The sequence below is a fragment of the Aulonocara stuartgranti genome (genome assembly GCF_965226115.1).
Source record: "Aulonocara stuartgranti genome assembly, chromosome: 23".
NCBI classification, from domain to species: Eukaryota; Metazoa; Chordata; class Actinopteri; order Cichliformes; family Cichlidae; genus Aulonocara; species Aulonocara stuartgranti.
In genome coordinates, this window is record NC_138958.1 from 5,717,612 (window position 1) to 5,736,260 (window position 18,649).

Sequence of the window (18,649 nt, forward strand, 5' to 3'; positions counted from 1 at the left end):
TGTCACAGAAACCACGAGTGGACATAAGCGAACCGAACCCACCCCATCACTTCAATCTGCAGTAAGTGTTTGAGCTTTTGTGTCTGCTCTTTTTTTCTTCAAACTGATGACTGCTAAAGCAATTGTTGGGTTTTGTGCGGGAGGGTGCATCTGCCATTGTATGTGTGTGTTTTTGTTTAAATAAATTGGGGCACTTTGTGGGGAATATTGCTTTTTCTCCAGTGTTCCCTGATATCCACTGAAATCCCATGATTCACAGTGTGGGCATAATGAGGAGATGAGAGTCTGAGCTCTGCCTCTCTCAAATGGCTCTCTTGTGTTCTTGATTAACAAAGGCTGCTGCCTGGAGACTGATTTAAACCTGAATCTACAGTATTTATTTTGTTTTAGGTGGTCAGGGAAATGAACATAAGAGCTGTCAAATCTCAGGTGAAACAGACCTCAACCTCACCAGGGAGGTGGTGTTTGGTGTGAATTCATCAACATGAAAAATTAATTACCACATCCCTGTATTTACCTTCTTAGTTTCTATTTAGCCGTTTAGCCTTTGGGTGATTGTGGCTCCTTCCAAATAATAGCTACTGTGTAAAAAAACTTTTATTTATTTTTAATAGAAAAAGGTAAGACCTCAGCTATAATTTCTTAAGTACTAATTAGAAGTTGTTTAGTGTGACCTGCTAGCTTCCTGGTTTTCCTTCCAGAACTATAACTGACAGTACAAACAAATAAAAATCACTTTCTTCAATGCAAACATTATTTTAATAATAAAATGATCAAACTTAAAATTTTCTGTAAACTCCAGTAAGTTACAAGATCTTCTGTCACTGAAAAAACTGAAAATAAAGTGCTTAGCTATTAAACAGAGGTACAAATGATTAACAACATATCTTACCTCACCAAACAAAAGCAGGGTCATGAGATTTCTTGAACATTAATTCAAATTCACAAGTTAACAAGACATTTACCCTTTTCTCTTTTTCACTCAACTCCATAACTTTCCCCCTAACCGCTTTGATCTTTTGCTCATACCGAGGCTCTAAAGTTGTAGCTGGCTGCATTTGGATAGCTTTAGCTTTTGCCACTTTTGTTTGCTTAGTTTTTCTTCACTTCTTTAAAATGATTTAAGTGTCTGATTAGGTTTGTTGTTATGATGTTTTTCTGGTCGTCTCTGCACACCTTACTTTGGTGACTCCACGCTAAGTTGTTGTTAGCTGGTATGCAACTGGTATGAGGCTGACTGGCCGGTCACCAATCAGGGTCTAGAATGCTGCTGAAAATGTGAAAAAGTCACAAGGCTTTTGCACATTGCTCGACTTATTCTAAGTTCTTTAAATAATCCTCATGAATAGTTCTCCAAGCTTCTTGAAGGACATCCCAAGCTCTTCTTTGGATGTTGGCTGCCTTTTGTTCTGTTCCTAAGAGAATCCCACACTGTTTTAATAATGTTTAAACTTCAAATTTGTATTCAGGCAGTCAGACTCTTTCTGTGTGCTATTGTATGCTGAATCTGATTCTGATCGTGTTTGATTTGTGTTCATAATTCCCTCAGTTTTGGCAAGATCTCCAAAAACCACTAGCAGAAAACTGTGACAAAGACTCTGCCATGTTTTACAGATGTCCCTCCTCTCCTGACTTCTTACATACACACTGACAACAATTTGAACCAGGAATTCCAAATTTGGATTCATCACTTATCAGACCTGCTGCCACTGATTTTTAATCTAGTTCTTGTGTGATTTAGCATGCCTCAGCCTTTTCTCCTTGTTTCCCTTCCTTCAGAATGTCTTCTTGACATCCACGCTTCCAATGAGTTTATTGGAAGCGTGGATGTCAAGAAGACCTTCCTTCAGAATGTCTTCTTGACATCCACGCTTCCAATGAGTTTATTGGAAGCGTGGATGTCAAGAAGACATTCCAATGAGTTTATTTCTGAAGAGCCTTCAGTAAACAGTAGATGAATCAACTGAAGGGTTAGATGCATCTCTTGAGCCCTGTGTGAGGTCTTAGTTGGGCTTTTTTCCCTATTTCTTAAGGACATGACCTTCAGATACTGTTTATCTATTGTAAGTATAAATCTTAAAATAGGAATTCATTCTTGTCAAATGGGAATAAATGGCTTGCTTTTGTGACAGGCTGCTAGTAACAAAGTAACTAAAGATACCATTTAAAACTGTTTGTTAGTCTATTATGTGTAGACACATCACTGGTTCATTGCTTGGTTAGGTGCCTTTTTTATGCCTGAATGATTCATAGGTCAGTGTTAAGTGGCTTAACAGACCATAAAAATAAAACATTCCTCTTAAAAAGGTCAGGTACAAGACCCTGACAGAAAGATTCCCAAAGAAACATTTTAAAGACCTTCAGAAAGCCTGGGGAAATATTGCTCAATATCACAAAAACTAAGATTTAATAAATAAAAATACAAGAAAATCTTACTTAAATCTATTTAAAAAACAAGAAAGTTATATTTCATTAATAATTGGGGGGGTTATCAAAAGCACTCAGTGAACTTCATTAATTACCACTGCGCTATGTATGCTAGAAAAGTAATGACATTTTTAAAAAAGTAGATCACAAAACTTTGAAACCCCCGCCCACAAACACACACACACACACACACACACACACACACACACACACACACACACACACACACACACACACACACACACACACACGATGTTCCTCATTCAAACATGGTGAATGGACTTAATCTGTCTTTAATGGAGGAGAAAAATCATGGCCAAACATTGCCCTCTGGCAAATCATCTCTCGCCTGATCCTCCCTCTCTGCATCTCAACCTCTCTGCCCTAATCATTACATGAAGCCTATAAATAAATGCTGGAGCTGTCACACAAATAAATGGAGCTGCCAACGTGGGAATTGGTGGCGGGGAGCTGAAATGAGGGAGGCAAGCCAAGGGAATAACAATAAGCTCAATAATAATTTTCGTCAAGGTATGAAGAACATGAAGGCAAAGCAGGTAAATTCAGATAGCTGAGCGTTCTGGCAGGAGACACATGAAAACATCTCAGACCACGAGTCTAAAATTTCTCTGTGTGAGTGGCTGCAGGCCTCAGGTGCAGTAGGCCCAGCATGGGACTAAAACTACAATCACTGTTAGAGCTGAGAGAGAGGACATATTATATAAATATGAGGATATATTGTGCTGGCAAATGTTGAGAAGGCCTTGTAAAATTTTCCACTGAACACAATTACTAAATACAGCCTGGTAAACATCCAGGCGTTGAGGTATTTTCACTTCTTCTGCCAGGAGGACATTATTTGCCTGAATGCACAACACACAAGCCCAAAATTTGCCCTCTGCGATTTACTCATCTGAACTTTTAGAGGCTACCGGCAGCATCAAGCACCTGTGCTGATTCCAAGGCCAAGTCATCACTAGCTCAGAACTACTGCCAACATTGACAGGTTATCCACTGCCTTGGGCATGAAATCAACTCAAGTACTTGAGTTGATTTGAGATCCAAATAAAATGCTTTTTTTTTTAAGAATTAGTGCTACACATCCTATTTTGTATTATCTGTGTATCTCTGTAGTTTGTTATTACTTCTGCAGTCACCACCATTAACACACTAACACAGCATGATTGTGGCATATTGAGGATTTCGTTAGTTAACTAAATGGGTTGCTGCTTGCCTCTGGCAAATGCATTAAAGTTTCTGTATAATTATATCAGATCACTGAACAGCTTTATTTTTCCAAGGCAGCGATTATTTGCAGGTTTGCTGTACAAACAGCTTGTCATCTACCAACTTTTAAACTGATATCGGTTACCAACTCAAAATCAATATGTCATTTTAGAACGAATTATGAATCACTGCTTCATTTCATTGTGGCAATACATTAGAAGAATGGCGCATACACAGGCAATATGTCTATAAGCATACATATAAATACATGCTGAAGCTAATAAATGAGCTTTATGCTGTTTAGAATTACACAAGCCAAATGCCGTTATTTAAAAGTCGCACCTTGTGTACTGACAATGAGAACAGCTTTATAATCAGCTACCCCAGTTATGTGTGTATGGGGGCTTTAATTGACTGCCTTAATTGACTGCCAGCCAGTCCCAGTCAAGCTGCAGAGATCTGAGAGGTTGACAACTGGGAAAAAGCCTCTTGGGTGACAGTTAATCTGTGAGCCTCAGCTGCTCGGATGTCAACACACAGGGAGAAGAATGCAAATGCAGGCAGTGCATGAGGAAAGAAAAAGTAATGTATCTAGAGACATTTTAAAAAAATTGATTTTTTGAAATAATATGTACACAGTGAAAGAAACATGCATCAGAAACTTTAATATGAAGACATCCGAAGGTACCGTGTGCCTACATATATTATAAAATCCAACGGGGGACACGGAATATTTTTTATTTAAAAATTCTAAAAAGAAAATGAAGACGCCATCTGTCAGGGCTTTGTCAATTCTATTATCTTATTTTAAGTGCACTGATGGAAGAATAAGGCAATTGTCATTCACTTGTGAGTGAACACACACAGTTTCAGCAGATTAGCCTGAGACAAAAACAGCGGGGCTGGAAAGCATCCAGGCGTTCGCATCACTAATCCTGCCATCACACTGTAAAATTTAACACCGTTCAGAGTCTTTCAAGGGGTTTGATAAGCACCATCATTTCTGACTGTGCATGTGGGAGTGGTATTGTGTGCCTGTTCATGCCTTAAAATACCATTAGTGTTACACAGTTATTAAAGCACATAGATAAATACATAAATGTTACCGTAGTTATTAAAACATTTACAGAAAGTAATAAAGCAAAGCAAAAAAAGAATCATCTTTTTTTCTGCTTGCTATTCTTCTTCTTCATTGTCAAAGCTTAATACAATATCTTTCTCATACTTGAAACCATTTTCACACACCCAGCAGTCGACTTTGATGTGTAAGCTTCATCTCATTTAACTCCAGGGGAAGAATATACTCCACAACAATTTGAGTCATATGACTGAACGACGTCCAAAACTGCTATTCTGTTAGAAACTGAAATTAATCACTTGTCTACATTTGGGTACAACCCTTGCTCTTAATGACCAAAACATAAAGCTAAATGGGCTGTAAAATGTTTTCTTACATGGGGTTTCTCTTATCTGTGCAGACTCTTTTGACTTTAAACGTTTTCTGGAAAAACATTTTATTTGCGTGTTTTGCTCTGGGAGTATTATCGCTGTTTCACTGCATCCCAGAATGACAACAGATTGGTGTTTTGAATATAAAGTGGATCAAAATAGGATTATTAGTATGCACATATACACTTTAGTGTATAAGGATGGGAATAATGAAATTGGCTACATGATTGAAAATAAGTGACTTTGCTTGAATAGCACTTTTTCAGTTAAACAATGCAATAAACAGTGGTTTACTATACAACAACAGAAATAATGAAAATTGTTTGTTTCTTGTTAAATTATGCAACGTACACAAACAGGTTGGGGACAAAATGAGTGGAGTTTATTTTAAAAACAACATTGTCACAGATTCTTTACTTTAAACTAACAGCTATCCGTAACATATTAAAAACATCACCACATCTAATATTTAGAGGCAAAGAACTAGAGGAGCCTCAATTTCTTAGAGGATCAAAAACAGAGTCCAGGATACTGGTGGGACAAGGCAAATCCAGTCTAAATTATCCACTGTAGTTTACCTAAAACAGCAGGTAAAATATTAATTTCATTGTTTTCATGGCAGCAACTTTCCGGATGGTGTGTTATTCACAGTGGCAGTTCTCTGTATGCCAGTATAAAGATCATTAAAATAACCAATATGCCTACGAGCCTAAGTGAAGTTTCAGTGATGGCATTTATGATCAATTAAACTGACTGTAAATTTATATCACCTTCTAAAATAACACTGAGGTTTCCTACATGCCAAACTGGGACATTTTATAAGGTCCCAGTTTGGCAAAACAAGACTTTCCTTAGTTTTGGGGTGAGGAAGAAAGATTTCAGTCTTATCTTCATCTAGCTTTTAGAAGGTTCTTGCTCATCCATTCTTTAGTGGCTGACACAAAGTCAATTTACATGATAGCATCACACAGCTGCTGCAGATTGGTCAGCTGCACATGATCTGAGTCTCCTGTTCCACCATTTCCCAGCACTGTTGGGTTGACATCCTGATGACTGTGAAGGCCATTTGAGTACACTGAACTCATATTCGAGAAACCAGTTTTGAGATTATATTAACTTTGCAATATGACATGCTATTCAGCGTGAAGCAGACAGCAAAAGTTACATTCTAAAGGGGATGGGCATGGTCAGCTCAATAGTGAGTTAGGCTGTGCCATTTAAAGGATGCTCGTCCATCTTGCCTCAGGGACTTATACAGCTTGACCGCTGTTAATGTTTAATGTTTCAGATGAATGCCTGACTCTGATATACAAGATTTAAACTAGCCTAGAATTCCTCCAGAAAGCCCAACTCTTTATTTCAGAAGATTAAGTAAAGGATCTCCTTGTTAAATGTGGCTGTCATAGAGAACTAGTTCATATATTTCAGTTATCAGTATTTAATTTGAGTTAATTTAAACTTAAGTGAGCATTGCTGCTGTACTGCTGTAGCTCTCAGACCAGATATTACAATTGACAAACAGAAACATCCAGACAAATGTCTAAACATCTAAAGTGTCCTCCAGTCTTCGGAGGGTTAGAGATGATTCCAGATTTATAATGGTTGTATGCAGCCTACATGAAAAGTGCCTTATGTGAAAAAAGGCAAGGAGGCAGAGCACATGTCTATAAACCCCAAATACAGCGTAAGCCCATGATACAGTAAGTATTACTATTTTTTCCCCCATCTCCAATTTGCCAGTAAAAGTGATGCTACGAAGGTAGCAAAGAGAACAGCATTACTACACTAACCTTAAATTGCATTACAAGATTACACATCTTATCCTCAAGGACACAGAATAATAAGATGCTTTGCTTGGTCTAAATTAACCGCGCGTGTTCTAATTAAATAATAGCCTATATCTGTAGTAATTTGATTTGATGCATGACTGGAAGAGCAATGAAGAAAATATACAACGGGCAAAGCAGTATAAAAGTTTCCTGGGGTGGACCCCCTAATCATTACTTTAACTATAATTTCCACTGTTGGTGACTGTAATTGATTGCCCTCATTAGTTCCCTAAGTATCTTTCAGCAGCTTGTCCTGAACAAATTGTAACATTAATAAAAACTAAGATTCAAATCAATACATTGATGCCTTCTCTTTGATGTTTCACTCCATCTTTGCTTGCTAATTCTGCCTGTCACTATCGTATGCCTTTCTCACACTGTGCTCCTGAAGTGATGACAGTAAACAGTGTGGAAGGAAATTTAAAAGACACGAATTCGAAGCAGAGACGAAGCAGTAAAAGAGCAACAGAACAGAGCTGGTGCCTACCTGAGATAGCGCAGTGGTTCTATGGTCTCAGCCTCTGCCTCAGCTGAGCTATGGTTCATCTTGTCCATCTGTTTTCACCCAGCAGGACTCGGCAAATATGAGAAGGGATGAGCTGTGCCGCTCCAAAGAAAACACTTGCGTACCTTCTGTCTGACTCAGATTCAGTGGACACACTGACTACTTCTTTGCCTGGGAATAGACTGAGAATCGAAAGGGGCTTCCTCCCTCTGTATCTTTCTCTACGGCTCTTGATTGGTTCAGGCGCTGGATGGTAATTACTGGCTGCTAGATACACTCACTCACACACACACACACACACACACACATACTGAATCTTGTCTCTGTATCTCTGCCTCGCCCCTCTGTCTCTCTCTCCTTCCCACTGTGGCCCCGACTTGTTCTCTGATAAAACCAGCCGGCTGTGTGTATCAGCTGCGCTTGCCGGGAAACCCAGCCAATTAAGAATCAGGAGGCATGGTGCTCCTTGGCTGATTGGCTCGGGCTGCCACGATCATAGCTTTTCAGTCATCGACGGTGCAACAGCCTCCCTCACTTCCCCTAAATTCACAAAAGCACAAAGACGTCCATGCATACTCCCTGGTTGCCAAAGGATCCCTTGATGGAGAATCGAGAGCAAGCACCAGAGTGAGGAAACACTCGACTGCTCCGTGAATCACAAACACTACCATCTCTCACGTGGTGGTGAGAGATAAATTGAATCTATTACCTTAACTGAAGTAATAACACTTTAATGCCAACGTGGCTACAGAGCAGTATTTTTGCAGCTCCGGCATTAATCATAGGTGATATTATCAGCGTGATAGTTAGGACCTAATAAATGCTGCCTCTTGATATCAATCTGAAGCAGCTGATAAAATGTAAACCTGTTGAAAATGCAAACCTATTAATTTACACAGAGCTGCGCATGCACACAGAGAAGGGATATGTATAGCAGTATCACAAGGAGAACCTGTGGTTGCCAAGGAATGAGGCTCATGAGTGGGTTGTGGTAATAAACAATAGCCCACTTTCTTTTTTTAAAGGTCTCTCTCCCTTTTTCACCCTTCACTTTGCCCGGACTTTCTGACTCCTTACAGCTCAGTTAACAGACTGACGCCTGTATTTCTTTTCCATTACAGAATTATTCTCCTGCATTTTATTTCAAGCTGCATAAATGTACCTATTAGGAAGATAACGACAAATTCCAAGGAGGAAAACAAAGGGAAAACCTGGGCGTAAGGAATGTTGGTAAACTCTGTCCCCTAGTGGTCTTAATTAATATAGCAATAACAGCCCAATAGCAGCAAAAAAAGGGGGCAATAACCTTTGAAAGCCTGAACCATGAAAAAATTACCAAAAAACGCAAATTCTTTAAAAATTTGGTATTTACTGAACCATCTGACAATATTTTTAGTAAATTAAATATTCATTTGAACACATGTGTTTCAATTTGCATTATATTTCCTGGCATTTTGAGGGCAGTAACAATATTGCTGTGCCATACTGCAAATTTTCTTATTGATCCAATACCAAGTATATACAGTACAGGGCCAGCTTACTTCATTCGGTCTGCCCACCAGCAGCAAAACAAAAATAAGAGACCAGACAGGTTAACATCGGTGTTATCTGTCGGGGAAAGTTAACTAATTTTTGACTGGAATTTTACATCGACTTAAAAAGGAATTTGACCTTTTTAACTTTGTGCATTTAAAAGGTTTTTGCAATGTGTAATGTATTCTAAAAGAACAGCCTAAAAAAAAAGAAAAAGTGCAAGGGCAATGCACAGATACATATAGCTGGTAGTGGTAAACAAGCAAGGAGCCCAAAAAAAAAAAAAAGGGGGGGGGGGGGGGGTCAATTTCTACAACTCCAGCCTTAAACACATCAATAGGCACCAAAAGGCTTCCAAATTTTCAAAGTGGCCACACCCTTTTTCTAGAATCTAGATGGATGAGTAGATATGTCATTCAGGGAGGAAACTATACCAGGGTTTTGTGCTGCTTAAAATCAACAGTTTAGCTTGGGTGTATAGGGATTGTTCTAAAGTCGCCCTCAAGTGGCCACTAGCAGAACAGCAATTGTTGACTGTAAGCTGTCAAACCGAAGGAAGAGGTCACTTAGTTATATTTGAGTTTTCATATATATATATATATATATACATATATACACACACACACACACACACACACACAGTGTCTATGTTAATGTGCTTTTTAGCTTCATTAATTATCGTTTATATGCAGTCAGTTCTAGAAGTTGATTTACACCACAAATAAACAGGTCAACCAGCCATGAAAGAGGGATTAAAATTAGTTTTATTATTTGATAGAGCAGGAGAAAAAAAAAAAAAAAAATCAAAAAAATCCCAAAAAACATTTTCACACTGTTTTCTTTTTCATTTGGGCAGCACTTCATTTAACAGCGCGTCGACCCCAAATAAACGGAATGGTGATGTTGTCAAACAGCAGCAGCAGGCGGCAGTAGTCAGGACAGCGCAGGGTTACTTTTAGCAGGGCACGAAGTGATGGGCTTATTTCGATTGCTTTTCTTTCGCATCCACAAGACGTGGACCGCTATCTTCTGCCTGTCAGGAATGTGCAGATAACCTGGAATATTTCTGATGCTACTTTGAGACAGAAATACGAGATCTTGAGCAAATCAAGTTAGAAACTATATTCCTGTACTTCTATCAGCAGTGTACTGGTGCACCATCCTAAATGAAACCCAGGTGTACAGTGATAACACAGCGCAAAGGATGTTCATTTACCTAATGCTGGCAGCACATACCAGCAGGGCACCTGACAAAAACTTCTGAGCTGAAGAGTATATGGACATGAATAAAGGACTCACATCCTTATGCCATTAAAAAAAAAAAAACAACAACAACAACACAAAAAACAAAAAAAAAAAAACATTACATCTGTATTGATGAAATCCAGAGTGAAGCAACGGGCCTGTAAGACTGGGAGTTCTGATCAATGAAGACGTAACTGGATCATTTCTACGTGAAAAGTGTAAAATAAAAGATAAAGGAAGCTGGGAAAAAAAAAAAATCACTGCTGGGGTGTTCAGCTTGTCAGATGGCTATACCACTTCTCATTAAACAAACCTCTGTGATTAAACTTAAGACAACATTTTTACATTTTAATTTAGAGACATTTTTCAAAAAGTGCCTGTAAAATCATTGCTAAGTGGAGAAACCTGGACCACCCCAGGGGTTGAAATGAAAAGGGGGGGGGGGGGGACAACACATGGTAGTAAAATAACAGAAGTCCACATGCAATGGAAAATTCCCATTTTACATGTAGACATATTGTACTTCACTAGCTTATCCTGTGCTGCTGCAACCTGATAGAAATGCACTATAGCTCATGTGAAAGGCAGAGTTAGCTCAATTCAATGACCTGACAGAAATCACACACACTTTAATGTTAAAGACTAGAAGTTCATGTCATTTGTTGCTATAGGGGTTTTTGCATAACTACATTCTGAATGCTGTCCAGCTTCTCTTGGACCAATCATAGGGTATGTGGGAGCCACTTGACAAACAAGAGAAAACAAATTCTAAGTGAAGATCCTTGCAAACTTAGGGCATACGCATATGTCTTTACTAACCCTATAAATAAATTCAGATAGTTTGTCTATAGAAGGAGGGGGGGGGGGGGGGGGGGGGGAATGCAGCACAACCTATGACTAAAAGCAAAAATAATGTCAAAAATATGACATTCCTTACACCCCCTCAGTTTAGCATGAATTCATGTTTATATTCAGAGAGGGTTCAAATAAACTAGAAACCTTCTAGCAGAAGGGATTCCATTTGGGCTCCACTAGTTCTTTGGAAGGTTTATTTTACAATATTCATTAAGAATATGCCCCATGTTTTTCTTTTTTTTAACGAGTCAGTGAAACCTTAATTTTTATTCTTTCTCTTGATCTTAGAAAAAACAAAGCATTTAAAAGTAGGCTGCAACATGGAACCCAGCAGATGTAAAACCACCTCAACAGTAACATTAGCCTTTAAATTCAGACCTCGACATGAGGCCACTTCCAAAGTATCAGGGAGCACAATATTCCAAACACAGTATATGACTTACAGAAGAAAAGACAAAATCCTAACATTCAGCCATACAAAATAATCCAACACACATCAACTTCTCTATTATACACGCTGTAGGTTTGAGAGAAGAGGCAGTCTGTGTGTAGATAAGATTTTTTTTTTCCTCCAGTTTTCTTTTTTTCTTTTTTTTTTTAACTTTATTCATTTTTGCAAAGCTGAAGCAGTTCTTATTTTGTGGATGGTCCTCAAAGCTCAACAATTCCTGTAATGAGGTCTTCAGTTACGTTCAGTTTGGCAACCACAGCCTCAGTCTGACTGGTTCAGACTAGACAAGGGCAGGAAGTAAGACGAATCTCTTACGGTGGGTAATAGTATTTATTACTTTTCCTTGCCTAATCCAGAGGCAGAGGAGCTCAGGGATTCTCTGGAAACTTCCTCTTGGTGCAACTGGAAGGTTCAACCAATATACAGGGAAGGGGAGAGGCAACATCACTGAAGAAGTCTGTAAAATTGTACACACGTCATCCATATATCCCTCTGAAAGGGTACCCATTTTATATTTAACATATTCCTTGTATCTTGGAGCTGTCACAGCACAACTCCAATGGGGGAAGGATTCAGAAAAGGAAGAAGGTAGCAGAAGTATATGGTGAAAGGTGTAAGGACACCTCTATCCAACAAGAAGAGGCCAATTCTGCATCGTTTTGGCCAGAGGCCGAATCCATAGAAAGAATTAGAACAATAATGTGAATGGCTGTTATTGATGTTAAGGGAGCTAAATGTTATGGTGTCAAAGGGAGTGGGATTGCATTATTTCCATGCGTTTGCTGCTTGGGAGATGGAGCGGGAGGGAATCATGTCCAGAAGATATTCTCGCTGACGCTCAACTGAAGCAGAGGTCTTATGAGCAGACAAGCTGGGGTTCACGTAGGCCATGGTCACACCTGTCAAGGTACAAATACATAAGCAAACACCTGAAAAGCACTACAATGAAATACGGAAATGAAAAGGTGATGCCAGAAGGAATGGCACTGAAGAACAAAAAGTAACAGTACAACTCAACCTTACAACAGAGCGATTACTCCAAAGATGAGTAGAATGTAAGAACATTTGAAGTGCATTCTCTACATAATTGTCTCCGGTTTATATACCTGCATTGCCACCGGTCTGCTTCCTCCAGGCAGCCACGTTGCCCTGGTTACCACTGCCACCAGCACCAACCTTTGCCCCCTGCTGCAACGAGCGAGCTGCAGCATGCTTACCGGACCTACTACCCAGTGCTGCTGCTGTCACAGCATTCTGCAGCTGTGAGGAGGAGAAAGAGTGGGCCACACCACGAGCGTTAATTGCAGACTGGAGGTGTGACAGATGACCCTGTACAGACACACAAAGATCAGAGTTTTGGTGCAGCTGCACTACATTACATTAAACCAACATTGTGGCTGTGGAAAAACATTTAAACCACAAGCCTGGTCGTTCAACAATACAGTCAAATGCTTACCTGCTTAATGCTGGAGTGGTGAGTAGACACAGGTATGTGCTGCATGGCAGCCCTGACCTGCTTATAGTGGTGGGAGACCAGCACCTCATTTTTGGACAGTGAGGAGGAGGACAAGGTGGATTTAGAGATTGAGGAAGCAGAGGAGGAAGAAGAGGAGGCTGCCTGCTGGAGGATACGCTGTTCAATCTCTTGCTCCTGTTGGAGTGCTTTGACAAAGGCTGCCTTCAATCGACTGGTGTGCTCGGCCTTTAGGGCCTTTTTCTGATTGGACGACATGCATTGGTCACAGAGGATGGTCCCAGCCTTCTCCTTTCTCCAGCGAGAGGTAAAGTCAGTCTTACACTGGGCACAGGTGTATGGCTCTTTGGGAACGGAGCTGGCCATTGCTGCAGCTGGGCCAAGATTACCTACATTATGGATAACAGACCCATGGTAAACGCAGAGGTTCTTTGGACAAGGTTTCATACTATAACATTCTGCAGGTAGATCTACTGCTGTTCTGTAACATCTCCAAACTAGTGCAAACATGTACCCACCTCTGCCATGCATCTCCAGAAGTTTTTGCACCACTTCCTCTAAGCCCAACAAATAAATGAATTCATTATTGGCTGCAGAAGGCAGGAAGTTGAAATCAGGGGCAGGAGGTTTTGGTGGAGGGATCTCGAGCAGCGTCTTCTCCAATTGCTTACGTAGTGCAAGTTTAGCAGCTGCCTGCCGGCTGGCTGGAGAGTCATTGACACTAGAGTTGGGTGAGACTGAAGAGCCCTTTAGGCTGGTTGGAGAGGCCTAGACACCAAAAAGAAGAAGAAGAAAAAAAATCCTGTTACAAATGACTATGAAGACACCATTTTCATAGTTAGCAGACCTATGCTAAATGCACCTTACCTGAGGGATGTTGACCATGACATTACTGTTGGCCACATTAGCCACTCGAATGAGTCCCTGCTGAATGATCCTCTGGCCCTGGACCTGGACATTGGGCACAGAAGCCCTCGGAGCCAGCAAGAGTGGAGGGGGCCCTGAGCCGCTATGCTGCTGCTGTTGCTGACGTAGACTGGCTATCTGCTGGGGAGTCACTGCAATAGGCTGATAGCCACCAATGGACACACAAAAACAGACATTAGAGAGGACAACTATCCACAAAATCATGGAGAGATGCGAGAAGGAAAAAGAAAATATATATATCAACCAAGAACCTTAAAGTTAGTTAACAGAAGAATAAATTTAAAAAAAATTAAGGTTCTATATACTTCCAAAACACTAACCTGGGCTCCTCTGACCAGGGGGGGCATGACACTCTGAGAGTTGTGTTTGGACAGGATGTGTTGGCCACCCCGCACCAAGGGAGGGGGAATCACTGTGCCTGAGCTGCGACCCGTCACCTGTAAAGTAAAAACAAATTGATCAAAACTGAATGGCCTTCCTCCACACAAGTAGTAAACTGTCTGCCGTGTGTGTTATATGTCTTATCACTGCTATAATTTTCTGTAGTTTTACATGCAATTACACAATAGCAAGACAAAGTTTGTCAACTAACAACTCTGGTCTAATCGTCTATATTACAATAACAGCCAAATACAATGGGAATAAACAAACAGCACATGAACTGTTGTACAGAGTAGGTGAACTCTTAAATTTAGTAATTCAAAGAGCTAGATTATGCCGCACCATAACTTGTGTGCTTTCTTGTCTTGATATGTCATCCAACCTCTCCAAACCACTCATCTGCCCAAAGAACGCAGTCCCAAGAGTGTTTTATAATGAACTTAAAACATGTCTCAGCAGTTACGTTCTTTCATATTTGCATGCTGTGGTCTTGGTGGAATAATAGCACAATGACTACCAAGACCTGAACTTTCAACAACTGTAGAAAGTTTGTCTCATTGTGAATAGATGGATGCCCAAGTCGTGAAAAAACATTTTGAGCCTCAGATTCATGTATCTCACCAACTGGCTGGACTGTAAGTCAATACTCAGTGAGTTTGATGACAATGAAAAGAGAACTTGCTTGCAATTCCTTTTTATTCAAACTGTGTTTGTCAAACTGACTTAGTTAATGACAAGACCACATAATTAGAGCAGTCAATGCAGAATTTCCGGTTTTTCCAAGTGGTTCACAAACAACTAGTGCAACTGTAGACTCTGCAATACAAGTTCGGACGAATAAGTGAGTAGCTACCTGAAGGGATCCTTTGCTTGATGTAATACTACCTCTCACCAACGGGGGAGGAGTAGCCACAGAGCCAGTAGCCTGAACATTAAGGAAACAGCATTACAAAACATAATATTTTAGTACAAACATTACATCATATGTAAAACAGACATTTATAGCCCTTCTTCGCGAGTACCTAACTCAGGTCACCTTGGGATGACTCAGTTTTTAGGGTTTTCCATTAGGTGGTAGTACCTGGTACTCTTTTAGTACCTACTCAGGCAGGGTTCCAAGTGATCGAAGGCCATCCGAAAATGTGATGTCAACAGACTGCATGCCATCGATTGGCTAGTCAGTGGTGTCAGGCAATTACTGATGAATGTGTCTCCCTTCACAAAAATCAAAACCACCCTTTTCTAAACCTGGTATCGAGGTAAATGGCAAAAAAAAAAAAAAAAAAAAAAAAAAAAAAAAAAAAGTGTGGTCCCCAACAAAAAGCCATTCACTGAGCAGCCATATACCAGCCTCGATGTCCTTTTTTGTGGAGGACCTCACAGGACTTTCAGCCGCACTGTTATAACAACCCTATGCTCATTAGGTGGTAGATCATTGTAAAAGAAAATGACCGAAACACAGTCGTGTAGGTACTAGTGGAAAAGGGCTATCAGAAGAATGGGACTTGTCTGATAAGAATTACTTGTACCTACTGGCTCATACAAAAATAACACAGATAAAACTACAAAAAAAAAATGTTAAAGGTCTGGTTACCTTCTGTACTGTGCTCTCCTTTTGGATCTGGCTCTGTCGTAGTTTCTTCAGCAACACTAGTTTGGCCTCTTGGAGTCTTAGTTCCTCCTTGAGCTGTTTGATGATGCGCTCCCTTTCCTCAGGTGAACTCTTCTATAAAATGCCATAGAAGATAATAATGAGAAATCAATTATAAGGCTGGGAATTTCCACAACAGATTAATTGGGCCAACTCAACACATTAGATAACTGAAATAAAAGCACATAGAATGCGTCAACAAAAATTGCTGCATCTGTTTAAGTGATACATTTTTCTATCGTTTTTCGGACGAAGTTGGAAAATGGAGTTTTAAATCAGTAAACAGAAAGGAATCGTTACCGATGTATAAATTATTTTTTCCTACCATAAGTTTATCTGTGTCAGTCTTTGAGAAGCAGTGGCCATTCATGAGGGGACTAGATGGCTCATTGTCCGATAACACAATCACATCATCTGGCGAGGGCGGCTGTCGCTCTTTCTTAATGTCGCTGAGGAGAGAAATATTGAAAGATCATTTAATAAGAGGCCGCTTTGTATTATACTTTGATACACTTTAGTGTTAAAAAAAACAAAAACAAAACTGTAGTTACAATGTAGTTTTGTCTTTCACCCAGTAGATGGTAGTATTCAATTATAAGTTTACCTTCCTTGTTGTAGTGTGAATGTGTGCTAGGACACACAAGAAGGAAAGAAGCAAGAGATCAATAATGGAGTAATGGCGGCAGGGGAAGAAAGCAACAACCCATTATCTCTGAAGAAAGGTAAAATCGACAGTCCTGAACGCTCCCGTCCAACAGCAAGATTGCACCCAAACAACACAAAGGCCAAATTAAATGCACTTATTTTTTTGTTTTTAAATTGAAGAAAAGGCTGAAGACTTTTGATGAGATGTTAAGTAGCTTTTCCTGAGCACCAGGGAGAACAAAGGCGACTAGCGGAAAGCTTCATTTGCATGAGTCTGCAGAAGGGTGGAGATAAGAAGTTGGGGGTTGTTGTAATTTAACAGCTCATGGACCATGGCAGAAGAATAAATCTGCCTCTGTCACGGTGGGGAGCCTGTCAGGTACTAAAAGACTCAGTGGTAAGGAGAACTAAGGGAGGGTGGGCTGTGATATGACACTATGTGAGGGGTAGTGGTTAGTGCCATACTGTGGAGTTATGCATGTACACATGCAGTGTAGTTATGTAATTGTTCAATTGCTGTCAAGCTGGAGGCTTCAGGGCTTCAAGCGCAGACCCAGTTTGCCACTCAGACAAGGCCTCACCCCTCCCCTAACTCTGTGGCGAGGCCTGTGGCCTAGCCAGATCGGCACAGCCTGGGCCTCAGCTCTCCCCTCCCTCCCAGCTGCCGACATCAGAGTCACAAGCTGAGCAGAGCGGCGGTCTGCTGGAGACACTGGAGAGGGTGACAGTGAGGGGGAGGGGAATATACATGGCCAGGAGCCAACCTATTGTGTACACTCTCTCTTACTCTGTTACTTCTTCACACACCCCTCCCCCATCCTTACTTACTTCTTCATCTTTTATACTCCAACTCACTGACTCAGACCTTCACATTTTTCTCTTCCTTTTGTTCACTTCTGTCTCCAGACACGTTTCTGTGCCATCTACTCCTCCTTCACGGCAGCTGCCCTGACAACAACCCTCAGCAGATATTGCACGCTCAGTTCAATAAGGCAAGCAATAACCATGTTGTTTATGGGACAATCATTTCCTTAGACTACGCAATCACAACACAAATCCCAACAAACACTTGGTGTCATTAAAAAAAAAAAAAAAAAAAAGGGGGGGGGGGGGGGGGGGGGAGAAAATTCAGCTACTGCCGAGAACACGAACCCTCCTAAAAGAGTACTTTCCTGACAGGATTCATTAAAATCTGGTTTGAAAAAACAACAAAAAAACATGAGATAACCTGCAAGTTTTAGAAAATGCTATTCCAAGAAAGATTACCCTCCCTAAGCACAGCCAAGGTTTTTCTCCCCATAGGTTTACTTGTCTTTTTATACAACATGTTTAAAAACAGCACAACACATAACTAGGCACTAGAGGAGAGGTGGGAGCTTCATCCTCTCAAACAAAAGCTTAATGGCAACCCAGCTCCTTGACTGACTTAGTCGCTCTGCCAAATGACACAGAGCACCAACCACTGCAAGCTAGTAACTATTGAGAACAGCTTACACAAGCATCACAACACACACCAACTTGGTTATGTAATGTCCAGGGTTTCTGCAATGCTCGGCTTCCCCAATCGTAGATTCACACTGAACCTACTGTAGGACTGCTGAATCAGTCATGAGGTGCAGTGGAATTCTCATTCAGAACGCAATGCAATACTGCCAAGTGCCATTTCAGACTACGCACGACTCTCGTAAGGTAACAAAATTCCATGGCTAATTACAATAGCAAATAGAACAACGTGCGCAAATATTGGCATATAGTTATAATGTACACGAAGCATTAACATGCATGCAAACTACTTGAGTAATGCCTTACCTTAGGGCAGAGGTCGACAACCTGCCCTTGCGAGGCATGGGTTAGAATTAGAGTTAACTGTGAAAATTTATATGCATTAATTTATCCTCTCCCAATTACTGCCATCCACCCATCACTCACATGTGCTGCTCTTTTTTTTTCTCCGATTGTTTGGTAGGAGATGCTAAAATGTCTCTTTTGATGTCAAAGGCTGCCAATGCCTGCTTTAGGGACAAACTTGTGAAACTGCAAAGTTGAACAC

The 18,649-nt window shown here is 40.5% G+C and overlaps 2 protein-coding genes across 4 annotated transcripts in view; both read right to left on the reverse strand.

The window, feature by feature from the left end:
- yjefn3 (YjeF N-terminal domain containing 3) overlaps positions 1-7,833 on the reverse strand; it is a 48,606-nt gene extending 40,773 nt beyond the window's left edge. Inside the window, exon 1 of the mRNA XM_082522973.1 lies at positions 7,420-7,833. Coding sequence (XP_082379099.1) covers positions 7,420-7,487 — 68 coding nt within the window. The 5' untranslated portion in view covers positions 7,488-7,833. The remainder of the gene's footprint in view (positions 1-7,419) is intronic.
- Positions 7,834-9,716: 1,883 nt separating this feature from the next.
- Positions 9,717-18,649, reverse strand: part of gatad2ab (GATA zinc finger domain containing 2Ab) — a 33,652-nt gene continuing 24,719 nt past the window's right edge. For all 3 annotated transcript variants that reach the window (XM_082522964.1, XM_082522965.1, XM_082522963.1), the window contains 9 exons: positions 16,280-16,403; positions 15,898-16,029; positions 15,157-15,228; positions 14,243-14,359; positions 13,863-14,063; positions 13,514-13,763; positions 12,978-13,384; positions 12,628-12,850; positions 9,717-12,420 (listed from right to left, as the gene is read on the reverse strand). In XM_082522964.1, the coding sequence (XP_082379090.1) occupies positions 12,287-12,420; positions 12,628-12,850; positions 12,978-13,384; positions 13,514-13,763; positions 13,863-14,063; positions 14,243-14,359; positions 15,157-15,228; positions 15,898-16,029; positions 16,280-16,403 (1,660 nt within the window). In that variant the 3' untranslated portion in view covers positions 9,717-12,286. The remainder of the gene's footprint in view (positions 12,421-12,627; positions 12,851-12,977; positions 13,385-13,513; positions 13,764-13,862; positions 14,064-14,242; positions 14,360-15,156; positions 15,229-15,897; positions 16,030-16,279; positions 16,404-18,649) is intronic.